At 32.9% G+C, this 15,347-nt stretch overlaps 9 protein-coding genes across 9 annotated transcripts; 5 read left to right on the forward strand and 4 right to left on the reverse strand.

The window, feature by feature from the left end:
- Nucleotides 1–358: 358 nt before the first annotated feature.
- Nucleotides 359–1,588, forward strand: RNH1 (RNA-DNA hybrid ribonuclease; the record flags this gene model as incomplete). The annotated part of the gene is made up of 1 exon (XM_011277499.1): nt 359–1,588. The coding sequence occupies one exon, from the start codon at nt 359–361 to the stop codon at nt 1,586–1,588; it is 1,230 nt and encodes a 409-aa protein (XP_011275801.1).
- Nucleotides 1,589–1,691: 103 nt separating this feature from the next.
- Nucleotides 1,692–2,192, reverse strand: BN7_1805 (CybS family protein; the record flags this gene model as incomplete). Its single annotated transcript, XM_011277500.1, has 1 exon — nt 1,692–2,192. One exon carries the CDS (start codon nt 2,190–2,192, stop codon nt 1,692–1,694), a length of 501 nt encoding a protein of 166 aa, XP_011275802.1.
- A 319-nt stretch (nt 2,193–2,511) lies between these two features.
- COR1 (ubiquinol--cytochrome-c reductase subunit COR1) lies at nt 2,512–3,864 on the forward strand (the record flags this gene model as incomplete). The annotated part of the gene is made up of 1 exon (XM_011277501.1): nt 2,512–3,864. One exon carries the CDS (start codon nt 2,512–2,514, stop codon nt 3,862–3,864), a length of 1,353 nt encoding a protein of 450 aa, XP_011275803.1.
- Nucleotides 3,865–4,439: 575 nt separating this feature from the next.
- On the reverse strand, nt 4,440–5,667 carry PSY4 (Psy4p; the record flags this gene model as incomplete). The annotated part of the gene is made up of 2 exons (XM_011277502.1): nt 4,440–5,578; nt 5,646–5,667. 2 exons carry the CDS (start codon nt 5,665–5,667, stop codon nt 4,440–4,442), a joined length of 1,161 nt encoding a protein of 386 aa, XP_011275804.1.
- A 281-nt stretch (nt 5,668–5,948) lies between these two features.
- Nucleotides 5,949–6,767, forward strand: RSM7 (mitochondrial 37S ribosomal protein uS7m; the record flags this gene model as incomplete). The annotated part of the gene is made up of 1 exon (XM_011277503.1): nt 5,949–6,767. The coding sequence occupies one exon, from the start codon at nt 5,949–5,951 to the stop codon at nt 6,765–6,767; it is 819 nt and encodes a 272-aa protein (XP_011275805.1).
- Nucleotides 6,768–7,296: 529 nt separating this feature from the next.
- Nucleotides 7,297–8,293, forward strand: BN7_1809 (aldo/keto reductase; the record flags this gene model as incomplete). The annotated part of the gene is made up of 2 exons (XM_011277504.1): nt 7,297–7,357; nt 7,458–8,293. The coding sequence occupies 2 exons, from the start codon at nt 7,297–7,299 to the stop codon at nt 8,291–8,293; spliced, it is 897 nt and encodes a 298-aa protein (XP_011275806.1).
- Nucleotides 8,294–8,588: 295 nt separating this feature from the next.
- BN7_1810 (uncharacterized protein) lies at nt 8,589–9,134 on the reverse strand (the record flags this gene model as incomplete). The annotated part of the gene is made up of 1 exon (XM_011277505.1): nt 8,589–9,134. One exon carries the CDS (start codon nt 9,132–9,134, stop codon nt 8,589–8,591), a length of 546 nt encoding a protein of 181 aa, XP_011275807.1.
- A 578-nt stretch (nt 9,135–9,712) lies between these two features.
- On the forward strand, nt 9,713–14,320 carry EDE1 (Ede1p; the record flags this gene model as incomplete). The annotated part of the gene is made up of 1 exon (XM_011277506.1): nt 9,713–14,320. The coding sequence occupies one exon, from the start codon at nt 9,713–9,715 to the stop codon at nt 14,318–14,320; it is 4,608 nt and encodes a 1,535-aa protein (XP_011275808.1).
- A 554-nt stretch (nt 14,321–14,874) lies between these two features.
- NNF1 (MIND complex subunit NNF1) lies at nt 14,875–15,198 on the reverse strand (the record flags this gene model as incomplete). Its single annotated transcript, XM_011277507.1, has 1 exon — nt 14,875–15,198. The coding sequence occupies one exon, from the start codon at nt 15,196–15,198 to the stop codon at nt 14,875–14,877; it is 324 nt and encodes a 107-aa protein (XP_011275809.1).
- Nucleotides 15,199–15,347: the final 149 nt, after the last annotated feature.

Consider the following 15,347-nt stretch of genomic DNA (forward strand, 5'->3'; position numbering starts at 1 on the left):
ATGAATAAATTTGGTAAATTCAAACTGTTTTAAATTAAAATATCAGCTTTTTTGGTGATTTTTCAAATTTAATACTTATAATTTTTCGACATTTTTGGTGGGAAGGATTATGTCATCATATCCCGCGAAATTTCATAAATTAATATAAGTAACTTTTATTTCATTTGTATTTGTATCTATGGTCTTTTCTTCTATTATTACAAAAAAGGATATTCATAGAAGTATCAGTATAATAAGAAATATAAGGATATTGAATTTTGCATCTCTTCCAGGGTCAAAACTCCACAATTCAAAGTAGGAGAACCAAATTTCATCATATCAAATCATCAAATCATACACAATATTATCTTTTAAACGAATGGCAAAAGCTGCCTTTTATGCTGTTAAAGATGGTCGTAAGACTGGAATCTTCCATAATTGGAATGATTGTAAGGAGCAAGTCATAGGTTATGCTGGTGCTGTTTATAAAAAATTTCCATCTGAAACAGAGGCTAAATCATTTATCAATGGTGATGGTTCCAACATAACTATCAAAAAAGGCAAACAAATATTTTATGCAGTTGCTTCAGGTCATAAACAAGGTATTTATAACAACTGGAGTGCTTGTAGTGAACAAATTAAAGGTTTGGATGACTGCAAATATAGAAAATTTTATTCTTTAAAAGAAGCTGAAAATTTTATAAGGCGACATAATATTAAAGAAGGTTATAAAGATGATATTGATATAAATTCATTGAAACGAGCTAGAGGGGAAGAAGACGTAAATGAGACTCAAAATAAAGCAAGAAAACAAGAGCAAGAACAAGAATCAAATATTGATCCTAGTGGAGATACATTTTATGGTATTAAATATAAATCTGGTAAATCTAAGATTGTGAAAACATGGAATGAGTGCAGAAAAGCTACAAGTGGAATTCAAGGTGTTACTTTTAAAAGATTTGATAATTTGATGTCTGCAGAATTTTTCACAATGCCAGATGAACAAGATACACCATCATCACCAACTTCAAAAGATAATATGACTGAATTATTTTTACAAAAAAATTCAGAGGCAATTTTACAAAGACAAAAAGAATTAAAACCTACTGTTGTTTTCTGTGATGGTTCATTTATAGCTAGTTCGTATGGTAAAAGTAAGGCAGGATTTGGTGTTTATTTTGGACCTGGTGATTATAGAAACATTGCACAACCTTTGAAAAAGGAACCAAAAAATAGTTTTATATCTGAAGCAAAAGCTATAGAGTATGTCTTGTCACATGTAATGAAAGATGTTGAAAAATATGTATCCGGGGAATTAGAAATCATGCCCAAATATTCAATATCATCAGATTCTGAAACAATGAAGAATATATTACATTCATATGCTTCACATTGGACTGATAAAGATTATGAAAAAAGATCAGATTTACCTGAATTAAAACAAATTGTTGAAAATTTTGGGAAAATAAGGAAATTTTATCATGATAATTCACCAATTTTCAATGACTTTAAATTTGAAATCACTTGGGTTAAAGGTCATGTTGGTATTGAGGGTAATGAACAAGCGGATCAATTAGCTAGAGAAGGTGCTGAGAAATCAATACAATAATGAACGCCATATAATATTCTATAATGCCATTTTGATGAATTGTATATACAAATAAATTAACCAAATATAAATAATGTTAATGATTTCCAGAACTAGATATGAATTAATTTGGATTTTTCCAAATTTTTTTAATTAAATTTGTTAAACCAACATCAGTAGTTTCCATTTGATAAATACCATATAACCCAACAGTTGTACCGAGGGTTAATAAATATCTAGCGAATTTATGCCATATACCATAAACTCTTTTAGGAATATAATCAATAATACATGAAGTGAAACCAATATGTGAATGAACCAAGACACTTGTAGCTAATAAAGCATCCAATATAGGGAAATCAACTTGTGAAATGAATGGAGTAGTAGCTAATGGAACCAAAGCAACAGCTAATAATCTTTCATAAGACCAATGATAAGAACCATGGAAATAATTAATTTCAGCTTGTGGAGTAGCTTCATTAACAGTACCAACAATATAACCAGCTGGTTGTTCAATAAGCTTATACTTGTTAAAATCTGGCTTGAGAGAGATGGTTCTTTTGGCTAAACCGGCAGTTGGAAAGCGTAGAGCTGGACGGATGATACCTGGTTGTAATCTAAGCATATTTATCAATACGTATCCACAAACAAAGCTAAACCAATATTATCATTCAGTTTACAAATCTCTATAAAATTAATTAATACTCATCGCTGAATGCGTCCCATACCGACAGTTTTTCGCGAATATAAAAATCACGTGCGCGAACCGGATTTCTTATTTTTTGCAATTCGCATTTTTTCATTGGCCAAATTCTCACAAATGGTTTTTTGGATATTTTGATATTTTCAGTGGTAATCAAAATTTTTGTACTGATCAATTAAACAACATCTAAAAGTATCAACTGAAAGAGAACAGCTCAACAGCACAACCCCCCAAAACAAAGATGCTCAGATCCTCAGCTCTTCGCTCATCCACCAAGCGTGCTGCCACCTTGCACCGCTCAATCGCCACTGCCCACGGGAAAACTCAATACACTTCATTGACCAATGGTGTCACCGTTGCAACTGAAGCTAATCCACAAGCTAAATCTGCTACTTTAGGTTTATGGTTTGGTGCTGGTTCTACTGCTGAAAATCCATACAACAACGGTGTCTCCACTTTGTTAAACAAAATCATTGTCAATGAAAACCAAGCTGAAGCTACCAAAAATGGTTTAAAATTAGGTGCTACCACTGATAGAGATTACTCTGCTTACTACACTCAAGGTTTAAAACAAACTTTACCAAATGCTTTAGATCTTTTAACTGCTAAAGTTGCTCAATCAGAAATCGCTGAAGCTTCAGCTTTAAAATACCGTGGTATTGCTGCTCAAGAAGCTGAATTTTTTGAAGAAAATAAACACGCTGAAAGAGTTTTACAACATTTACATGCTACCGCTTTCCAAAACACTCCATTAGGTTTACCAACCATTGGTACTCCAGAAACTTTAAATGACTTAGTTTTCTCAGATTTAAACAAATTTAAACAAAGACAATTTGTCTCTTCAAACACCGTTGTTGTTGCTACTGGTGATGTTGTTCATGATGAAATTGTTGAATTAGTTGAAAAAAAATTCAACGTTCAAAAAGGTGAAGCTCCAGAAATTAGTAAACCAAAATTCTTAGGTTCTGAAGTTAGATTAAGAGATGATACTTTACCTCATGCTTACATTTCAATTGCTCAAAATGGTGAAGCTTTAAACTCTCCAAACTACTACAATGCTAAAGTTGCTGCTGCAATCTTTGGTAACTATAACTACAGTGAACCAATCTCAAGAAACATTGGTGTTAAATTAACTGGTATTGTTAATGAAAACCATTTAGCTGATACCTGGAACCATTTCTCATTATCTTATAAAGATGCTGGTTTATGGGGTTTCTCAACTAAAATTTCAAATGTTGGTCAAATTGATGATTTAGTTCATTTCGCTTTGAAAGAATGGAACAGATTATCTATTTCAATCAGTGATACTGAAGTTGCTAGAGGTAAACAATTATTGAAAAACCAAATCTTATTTGAATTATCAACTCCATTAGCAGTTGCTAATGACATTGGTTCAAAAGTTGTTGGTCAAGGTAGAAGACCATCTGCAGATGAAATTTTCGCTCAAATCGATAAAGTTAACGTTAAATCAATTAACGCTTGGGCTAGTGAAAAATTATGGGATCAAGATGTTGTTGTTGCTGGTACTGGTCAAATCGAAGATTTATTAGATTACAACAGAATCAGAAACGATACTTCAATGTTAAGATGGTAGATGTAAATAATACATATAATTTTAGAAAAGAATTAATTTATAATATTCAAGAAAAAAAATTAGAAAAAACAATATTAATCAATATATATTAAAAAAAATTAGAAAATTTAACAATTATCATTCGTATTAACAAAACAATCTTCATCTCATCAAATCAAATCAAAACAAAAAATAAACATTGATCTTATAAATGATCAATATTTAACTTTATTCCAATGTCATATTATATTCAATTAAAGATCATATGATCTTTTAAAGAAATTTATAAAAACTTATTTATGTATTTATGCTTCAATTATCAACAATCATTAAGAAAATAAACAGAAAGTTTACAAATCAATATATCTATCAATCACATGTGTTACCAATATGATTATTCAAACTAAAATAAATGTATATAAATGAATTTGAATTATCATATATAACTACATCATATGAATATTGAAAACTTTCAATTAATCGATTAATAGATTATTAGGCGTGAATTTTTATTATAGTCATTTTTTATACATATACAACAATTTGCAAAATTATTAATAAACTTCATGATAAATTGTAGATTATAATAGCTAGTGTTAGTCTAATTCCATCTTATCTTCTTCTAAAGTTGTATTCATATCCATTTTATCCTCTTCAAAAGTTTCATTACCAGTTGATGTATTTGATTCATCATTTTCATTCTCATCACTTTTTTTACTAGTCGAGATATCATTGGGTTTTACTTGTTTATTTTCTTCATCTTCAACAGTATTCTTTTGCTTATCCTCTTCATTTATTGTAGATCTTTCAGTTAATGTATCATTGCCAGTTTCAGAACCTTCTTCATTATTTGCTTCATGTTCTTCATTTCCTTCTGTAGTTGCATCTCCTATGGTAGTATCTGCAATTGAAGTATCACCTATGGTTGCATCACCGACAGTTGTATCGGCAACACTTGTTTCACCTTTGTCTTCATCTAAAGTATCATTTCCAATCGTACTTGTATCTTCATCATCTCCTTGTTCATTGCTATCTTTATGTTCATCATGTTCAACTTCAGCTTTATGTTTCTTTTCAGGTGAATCTTTTGAACCTTCCAATTGTCTTTTTCTATCAACTTCATATTCATGTTCTTTTTGTTGATTGTAATCAATTGGATGTTCATCACCATCAAATTCACCATGAGAAGTTGGTGCACTAATTGGGAATTCATCTAATAAATAACTCTCACTCTCAATTTCCCTAATATCATCATCAGTTAGCCATGGGATCTTAGTGAGTAACATTGTTTGTGAATCATCAGTTGCAAGAGGGACAGGAACAACATCAGAATTTTTTTGATTTTCAGGTTGTGATTCTAATGGGATATCAAATGTTGGTTCTGGAAAATCTGAAATTGATGAAGATACTTGTAATACATTTTCTAAAGCTCTAAGAAATTTTGGTCCTGTAGAATTGAATTGTTTGGGGTTTATTATTAATTCGGCAAATCTAACTATTGTAAATGGCGGGTTCAAAGAGAAATTTGTTTCAAGATATTTTGTTAAACGATCTATGAATGATTCTATACTTTCAATCTTTTTTGGATTTAAAGGGTCTTTGATCTCGTATTTCAAGCCTTCTGTATACTCTGTGCTTACTATATCCCGTAGCCTTTTGGGTATTAATGAAAGGATTTTGCTCCATTGATCATGATCTTGTTTGAATGTCTTATTCTGTATTATTGTTTGAAGTACTTTATCCACTGAATTAGTTAGTAATTATTCTCTAAAAACATCACAACAGCAACAAACTGAACATACAGTCAAGCTCCTCTGTGCTCATAATGACAATTGCAATGCTAATCTTAGTCTAATTCTATTATAAAAGATTTGATAATCCAGCTCAAAACCCGCTTATTTGTATACGCGATGCCTGATCAAAACACATCTTGTGCCAAAACCATCACCAGAATTCGCGACGCAATTCTTCAGGGTAAAAAAATATTCGCGGCCGCGAATTTAGTTTCTTTGATTTTTTGATGATTTTTTACTGACAATTGAAAAATTAACATTTTGGTAGTGCAATTACAACGTGAAGAATCAGTCTTTTATAGTCAATAGATCATGTTTAAATCAGTTCTTAGAGTGCCTGTGATAAGCAGCGCTAGACCAGCTATACAGAAAAGAGCCGCTTTGTTTCCAACAAGTGTGAGATTAAACAGTAATAAATCTATAAATAATGATGATGAACCAATTGATTTAGCTAAAGAAGTTGAAAAAATAGAATCTCAACAACCTGTTGAAATTGAAACCCCAAAACAAGCAACCAAACCAGAAGATCCAGATGAATTAGCACAACAATGGTTAAGTGCTATCAAAGATATAAGAAAACAAATTACAACTGAAGGTGTTTCACCAGTAGAAAAAGAATCAAAATCAAAATGGTTTGAAAAATTTGGATTTGAACCAACCCCAGAACAAATAGCAAAAATGGAAAGTCTTGAAGAAAGACCAATACCTCTCAAACATGACCCAGTTGTAGAACATTTCACAAATATGATTATGAAAGATGGTAAAAAGGCAAGAGCTCAAAGAGTTATGAATAATGCACTTTATATTGTTAAATTACAATTAAGAAAAGATCCAGTTGAAGTTTTGAAAGAAATCTTGGATAAAATGTCACCATTAATGGCTATTAGAACTCAAAAATCTCGTGCTGCAAAATCTGTTGTTATGCCAGTACCTCTAACTGAAAGACAACGTCATAGAACAACATTCCTTTGGATTTTGGAAGGTGCTGAAAAAAGACGTTCTCCAGATTTTGAAGTTAGATTGGGTGAAGAATTAATTGCAGCTTATGAAGGTAAATCTTCAGGTTATGATAAAAGATTACAAATTCATAAAACTGCCATGTTACAAAGAGCTTACGTTAAATTAAGATGATTTTAGATGAATTTTGTTTCTGAATAAATTTTCAACCTTTATGTACATTTAAATAAGTAATAATCATGTAAATATAAAATGCATTTAATCATTTATGGAATCAATTTTTATTTTTATGGTTGTAACTTGTAGTTAGCCCTATCTTTGATCTTTAGAACACTTCAGCGATTTTAAATTTTAAGAAGATAAGAGATCGTTGCAGTAATACACTAAAATTGGCTCCACAACCCACAACTAACCGCTAATTCGAATGTAATTGACTAAATCAGAAGCACATATAACCTAATATAACACCATCAAAGCACAATTCATTTAATACCTTTTTTGAAATCTAACAGTGGCACCAAAAATTGTGGGTATAAAATATGGCGTTTTAAAATGACCGATTGTAGTAATAAGTCCGTGCTTCAACTGAAATGTCGCTAAAGATCAAAATAATATAAAGAGCCCGTTCCCCTTTATATTTAATACTTCTGATCTCATTCACACTATAACTACAATTAAATTTATATTCAATTGAACCTAAATAATGACTGCAAGTGACTTTAATATTCCAACTTTCAAATTGCCAAATGGCCAAATCCCAGCTAGTAAGTATTAGTAATTCAACCAAGTATTACATCAAATTATTGACATGAACCATTTTAGTTGGGTATGGTACTGGTACAAAATGGCAACATCTTAAAAAAGGTAGATCTGAAGATATCAGACATACTTTAGATGAGAATTTATCTTCTGCAATTTCTCAAGCTTTAAAAGTTGGTGTTAATCATATTGATACAGCAGAAATTTATACCACTCATATTGAAGTTGCACATGGTATTAAACAATCAGGTATTGATAGATCAAATATTTGGATTACTGATAAATATTCACCAGGTTTTGGTAAATTCAAAGCACCAAGTAAAACACCATATGAAGCCATTCAAACTGCTGTCAAGGAATTAGAAGTTGATTATATTGATTTATATTTAATTCATGCTCAATTCTTTGACTTAGAAAATACTCATGGTGTTACAATCGAACAAGCTTGGAAAGATCTTGAAAAAGCCTATGAAGAAGGTTTAGTTAAAAACATTGGACTTTCAAATTTTGATGTTGAAAATACTGAAAGAATCTTGAAAATTGCTAAACATAAACCATCAGTTTTACAAATTGAATTCCATCCATATCTTTTCAATCAATCACCTGGTATTGTGGAGTTTGCACAAAAAAATGATATATTAATTGAAGCTTATGGTCCTTTAACTCCATTATTCAGAGCCACAGATGGTCCATTAGCTCCAGTAACTAAAGAATTAGCTACAAAATATGGTAAAACTGAGGCTCAAATCTTATTAAGATGGGTATATCAACAAGGTGTCTTACCAATAACTACAAGTTCTAATGAAGAAAGAATTAGAGACGCCTTAAATATTTTCAGTTTTGATTTGTCAAAAGAGGATGAAGAATTGATCAAAGAAACTGGTTCTAAATATTTCTTTAGAGGATTTTTTACTGGTGATCAATTCTTTGATAAATCATAAATTAGACAATAAAAATTTCATAGTTTATATATAATATTTAATGTTTTATACAACAATTATAGAGAGTCTGTAAAATATGACTACGCTTTTTATGAATTTATGTTCTTATATTGGACTACTTTAAAATTTATGTTATGCGAATATTATCAATTAATTAAATATAGTCCTGCTTAGTCTCGTCGTATTTCTCGTTTATATTAGTTTATAATGACCACATCTTAGGTTTGAGCCACTCATTTCTATCCCTCTATTTCCATTCCCCTTAATGAAATTCTCCTTCTTCTCTCATTTCTTTCTATTCCACACTTAAATCATCAACCGGTTCTGGTTTTATATTTTTCAACGTTATATCTGTAACATCTTCTCTACTTGAAAATTTGCTTAAATCATTTGAGCGATCACTTTGAGCACCGCTCTCAACATCCATATCAAAATCAACATCTTCAACATCTAATGGAATTGAACTTCTCAACTGTTCATAACGCTGTTGTCTTCTTTGTTCCACAATTCTTTTATGATAAATAACTGAGAAAATTAATGCTAACGATGAGCCCAAAACATTACATATTATATCCTTTGGATCAAATGTACGATATGGTAATAGGCCTTGAATGAATTCCGAGCCAATACCACCAGCTAATGTACATATAATAAATGTAAGATTCCTTATAGCTCTTGTACTAGAAGTCTCAAATAACCAATAAAACATTAACGTAAGTCCAAAGAACACAAAGAAATGTACCAATTTATCATGTTCCAAGCTAATATCAGCAAATCCTAGATATGCCGCTATGATTAGGGCAACTGCTAAACCTGCCAATACTGATTTTCTTAATCTCATTCTGTTATTGATAACGTGTAAACAACTTATTGTTATATGATATGAAAATTTGACATATGAGGATGCTTTAAAGCTTAACAATCAATACTATGATATTCTGTAATATTTGGCAGTTGAAATCCACAATAATAAGAGCTTTTTGACACCAATTATCTGTCTGTTCAGAACATTCCTTCGTATGCAAAATGGTGGTTTCCCTGTTAACCTTTCAAAAACCAACACATTTGAGATTCCATATTCCGAATTCCGGTTTCGATCAACAGTCCAGCTTCAATTCCGACTCCAGTTGGCAATCTGCGAGCCCCTTTTGAAATTGTGAAGTTTAGAGCAAATGTAATGGAATTGGCGGGAATTCATCACTTTTTGACATAAACATCGTTGAGTTATAACCTATTCAATTCATAACTTTAAGACTAACCAAATTGGAGAGAATCATTCACAACTTTGTTTTCATTCAATTCGTTATCTCTATTTCTGAATATTTTTGCTTACATTTTTTGATCATTCCCTGCTGTTCATTGACAGGAATTCAAATTCAAATTTTAAAGGTTATTAGATTCAATTGAATTGATAAAGAAATGTCAAATCCAGTACATAGCTTACGTCAACCTCTGAGTGAGAATGAAACTCAATTTTATGGACAAATCTTCAAATCATTAGATCCTGAAAGCTTGGGTATCGTCACTGGTGATGGTGCTAGATCTACATTTGAGAAATCGGGTTTGCCTCCAGCGGTTCTTGGTGAGATATGGCAATTAGCAGATCCAACTAATCTTGGGTTCTTGAGTGAACAAGCTTTTGCAGTTGCTTTAAGGTTGATAGGTCATGTACAAAATGGTGCCAAACCAGATAAATCTTTAATTGATTATTCGGGTCCAATTGCTAGAATTCAAGGGATTCCAGGTCCAACAACTGCTCCAACTTTAGCGCACACTTCTACTGGAAGCATTTCTTCACCTCAATCACAGCCTATTGCTCCACAATATACTTCGTTACCACCATTGACTAACCACGATATCTCAAAGTTTGGTCAATTGTTTCACAAGAGTGCACCATCAGGTATCATTTCGGGTGAAGAAGCAAGAAATATCTTTTTAAAAGCTAGATTACCAACTACAGTTTTGAGTGAAATTTGGGCTCTTTCAGATAAAAACAACAGAGGTAAATTGGATAGAGATGAATTTATTGTTGCTATGTTTTTGATTCAAGGTACCATCAATAATACTATTCGTACTTTACCACCAAAAATTCCACAAAATATTTGGGATCAATTGAAAGGATTCCAATCACCAATCACCACAGGTGGAAGCTTTGGCTCAGCAACTGGCCCTTATGTTGGTGCTGGTGCCCAACCACAAAGACCCCCATCAGTTTCCCGTGTTCCATCAAGTTTTACTAATGCTTCAAATGACTGGGTCATTGCTCCACAAAAGAGGCAACAATTTGATGCTCTTTTCGAAGGTTTAGATAAAGATTCCAAAGGTGTCTTAGGTCCAAATGAAGTTGCCCCATTTTTAATGACTTCTAAATTACCACAAGATGTTTTAGCAAATATTTGGGATTTATCTGATATACATAATACTGGTGAATTTACAAAAACTGAATTCGCTATTGCTATGTTCTTAGTTCAAAAGAAGGTTGCAGGTGTTGAGTTACCAAATGTTATCCCAGATTCCTTATTGGATACTCAAGCTGGTGGAATTAATACAAACGTTACCGGCTCTCAACCTTATCAACAACAAGCACCAACTACAACTGGGTATGGTTCAACTCAATCAGTACCTTTGTCATCCTCAGATACTGGATATAATGCAAAATCTGCAGCTATTCCACAAATTCCATCAAGAGATACCAAACCAAAATCTTCATTAACAGATTTAGTTGATTTGAATGATGCATTCACAACACCAAGTCCATCATTACCAGAAGCTAAATTACCTGAAAAGGAACAAAATAGAACTGCGTCAAGCTCAACTGTTCAATATACTCCTAGTGGCTCTGGATCAAATGCCCCAAAACCATTTGTTCCTTCTTCTTCATTTGGCCAAGATTTATTTGAAAAGCAAAAAACTGAAGCTCCAAAGGAAGGTACAAGAGATTTTTCATCATCTTCTTCATCTGCTCCATCTCAACCACAAAATGTTAGTGCACCAGCTCCTCAAGTCAAATCATCAGAATTTGAATCCCCATCTGAAAGTAGATTCCCTTCTGGTGCTACCGCTGCTGTTGGTGGTATCGCAGCAGCTGCTGGTGCTACTATTGGAGCTGCCGTTGGAGCCGTCAGTGGCTCATCATCTAAACCTCAAGCAGATAGAACTCCATCATTCCAATCAAGTCAAAGCTTCTCACAACAACCAACTGGTTCCTACAACAATAACAACACCAGAGGTTTACAATATCAACAACAACCAGGTAATAATGATTTATTAGCTGATTCAAATCCTGAAATTTCCGGTCAACTCTCACAAGCTACCTCAGATATGGCCAATTTATCAAATCAAATTGGTTCATTAGCAAATCAAACTTCCCAATTACATGATAAGCGTGGTAGAGCTGAACAGGAATTAGCTAAAATTACCAATTTGAAAAAAGATATTGAAGCTAAATTAACTAAATTGAGAGCTGCTTATGATCAAGAAGTTCAACAAACAGAACATGTTCAAACTTTGTTAAAATCATCCAAAGAAGAAACTGAGCAATTGAGAAAAGAAGCTTCTGTTGCTGAAGCTCAGTATAATTCTGTCCAAACTCAATTACAAGGTTTACAATCTGAGTTAGAGGAATCTCAAAAGGAAAATGCATCATTAAAAGAACGTTTAGGTACTTTAAATGCTGAACATATAGAAGCACAAAAACAATTGGAAAAAGTCCAATCAGATGTTAGACAAAGTAAAGGTTTAACTGCTATCAATTCTAAGCAACTGTCAACAACTGAATTATCTTCCAAAGGGTTGAAGGAAGAAATCACTGCTTTATTAGCATCTGTTAAAGAAATTGATACACATCATGAAACTTTCAGCAATAAGCAACGTGAATTAGAAAACTTGAAAGCACAACATGAAAGTAATGAAAAAGATTTAGCTCAAAGAAAGCAATTACATGAACAAAATGAATCAGAATTTAGAGCCAAAGATGAAGAATTACAATCAAGATTGCAAGAACAACAAGAAAGAGAACATCAAATCTCACAACATGAAAATCATATTCAACAATTATTTGCCAATTTACAAGAAAGAAAAAGACAACTTGATGAAGCTGAACATCAATTACAACAACAACAAGTTGAATATGCTCAAAGAGTTCAATCTTTCTCCAGCAGACAATTAGAAGATGCATCAACTGGATATGCTCAATCAACAGCTACAGCTACTGGTGCTGCTACAGCCACTAGTGGTGTATTTGGTGGTGATGATTACAATACATCAAGCTCAAGAGATCTTAATACTTCAGGCTCCAAAGAATCTGTTCCAGCTGAACAATCAACCACTTCTTCAAGCTCAAAAGGTTTAATTGGTGCCGCAGTTGGTGCTGTTGCAGGTGCTATTGGCGGTACCGCAGTTGCAGCTACTAATACAACTACAAGTGAAAAAGATAATGCTGAATTTGACTCACCAATTGCTGCAACTACCGAACAAACCACTTCTGTGAATTCTGATGATTACCAATATGAACCAACTCGTGATGTTAATCAATTCAACTTACCAATTGATAGACCAGAATCTACAACATCATCTATTCAAAATAATGCCCCACAATCTGTTCGTGGTGATGATATTGAAGAAAATCCAACTATTGATAGTGTTGTTGAAAGCCCAGCTTTAGCTTCTGATGTTTTAGCAAAAGATTATAATATCGGTGAAAGACGTTCTGATGCTACTGAAATTGGAGTTGAAGGTTTGGAACCAACTGGATCTCCAGATGCTGGATCATTTGAAGTGGTTGAAAATGTTAAATCTGAAAGTGACTTGACTTTAAGAGGAGGTGCTGGCAATGTTCAACGAAAGAGCGCTGATGATGTTGAATCTTCTATTCCAGGTGGTTGGAACGTTCCAGTTGAAACACCAACTAATGAAACACCATTTGGTGATAATGACAAGAGCTTAGAAGCTTCTCAAACTGCTGCAGAGGCAAAAATTCCCGAGCCACGTCCATCAGTTGCTAATCCATCATTAGCTTCAATTGATCCAACTACACAATCAGGAAATGAAGCTGCGATTGCTGCTGCTACTACTGCTGCTGCTTCTTCTGCTGGTGGTTCAAGTGATGTTGGGGCTCAAAGTTTCACTCAATCAGCTGATAGTGTTCAATCAAATGACCCTATCAGATCATCATCTGCTGCTGATGAAGAATTCCCTCCAATCAAGGAACTTGACATAAATGAAAGTGAAAGTGATGATGAAGAATTCCATGAAACTTCTGAAAATTTACCAGAACAAGGACAAAAAGCTAAAAATAAAGGTGGTGCTGGTGCTGTTTTAGGTGCTGGTGTTGGTGCAGCTACTGGTATTGCAGCTGCTACAATTTCTGGATTCCCAGGATTTTCAAGTGGTCAACAAAATCAAGAACCCACTCTTTCACAAGGTGATAAGAATTTTGATTTTGAATCACCATTCGGCTCATCAGAATCTCAATCAAAACCAAAAGATGATTTATTCCAAGATGATTTTGAAGGTTTAGAAGCTGCTAAAGAAGGTGATTTTGATGAAGACGAATTCAACAATACAAATGACTTCAATGAAGAATTAGAAGGTTCAAACTTTTATGGTGCAGAAAGTTTCTCTAATCAACCACAAGGTGGCTCCGATCAACAAAACAATGGTGAATGGGAACAAATCTTTGCAGGTTTTGGTAATGCTCCACAACAAGGTACAGGATCTCAACAACAATCTGCTCAACCAAATGAAGGATTTTCAGATTCTGTTCATCCATATGCTAAGAATGCTTATGGTGCTCAAGCTAATACATCTCAACCGTTAGAAAAAATGGCTCAACCTGAACCAAGACACCCAGGCCAAGCTGGTTCTTCATCATCACCTGCCAAAGGACGCATTGCAACTACACCAAAATCTTTAGCTGTTCAAGAATTAACCGGTATGGGATTTTCTAAAGATGAAGCATTAAATGCTTTAACCAAAGAAAAATGGAATTTAGAAGCCGCAACTAATTTCTTACTTGATAATGCTTGAAGGAATTGCCTGGTTTTGTTTGGTCCACTAATTTTTTGTATTATTTACTTTATGATTCATTTTAACGTTTGCTGATATTTTTGTGTTCTTACTACATTTCAGTTATATAAAGAAAATACCTTTATTGGATTTCAAAAAAAAAAAAAAAAATATTAAAAACACATTGTATAATACTTTCAACACTTGATTTAATTAAATAAAAAAAACTAATGTTATTTGTTCTTTTTCCTTTGTAGATACCGTTTCTATTAGAGTCTGTAATTTGGCCTGTATATCTGATTCTTTCGTTAGTTCATCAAATTTATTCAAACCATCCACTTTTTCTGTAACTTCGTTTTGTATTTCCTTAGCCTCATCTGATAATCCATGTAATTCATCTAATAATGATTTATTACTATTCTTCAATTCTTCTAATTGTTTCTGTAAATTATTTAGATTGGCTTCTTTAATAGGCACCAAATGACTATGAATCACATTAGCAGGGGTGAGTTGATCAATGCTAAAGTCTTAATGTTAGTATATTGTTCTTTTATAGTCCCAATGTCATCTATTACTCACGGTATTTGTTTAGCTTCAGAATTCTTTTGGAGGTCTTGTGCCTCTATTATAAGATCATCTAATTCATTCAATTTAGCCTCTATATCTCTTTCCTTATATATAGCATCAAATTCCTTTTGTGAGTTTTGAAACCATGATTCTTTCAATTGTTCTTTAACCACACTTATAGTTTCTTTACCTTGTTTTGTACTTGATAATAATGGATAACATGACTGTAGATTTTCATCAGATATTGTTTTCATGGACTCTTCAAGAGCCTTATTGACAACCTGTACCAATCTTTGATGTCTTATATGATCCTTATTCTCCGTATTACTCATGTTTGCCCGTTATATCTCCTGATCACAGAAATGTAGGCTAAAAGATGTTCTGCCATCGTTTCCTGTTTGTTTATGTTTTGGTTATTACGCGTTCTTCCTGAAGGCAGGCCTGCGGGTAACGCCTTTGGGATTTTAAATTTCGCGATTAA

This window comes from Wickerhamomyces ciferrii, contig 00040, assembly GCF_000313485.1.
Source record: "Wickerhamomyces ciferrii WGS project CAIF00000000 data, strain NRRL Y-1031 F-60-10, contig 00040, whole genome shotgun sequence".
Taxonomy (NCBI): Eukaryota; Fungi; Ascomycota; class Saccharomycetes; order Phaffomycetales; family Wickerhamomycetaceae; genus Hansenula; species Hansenula ciferrii.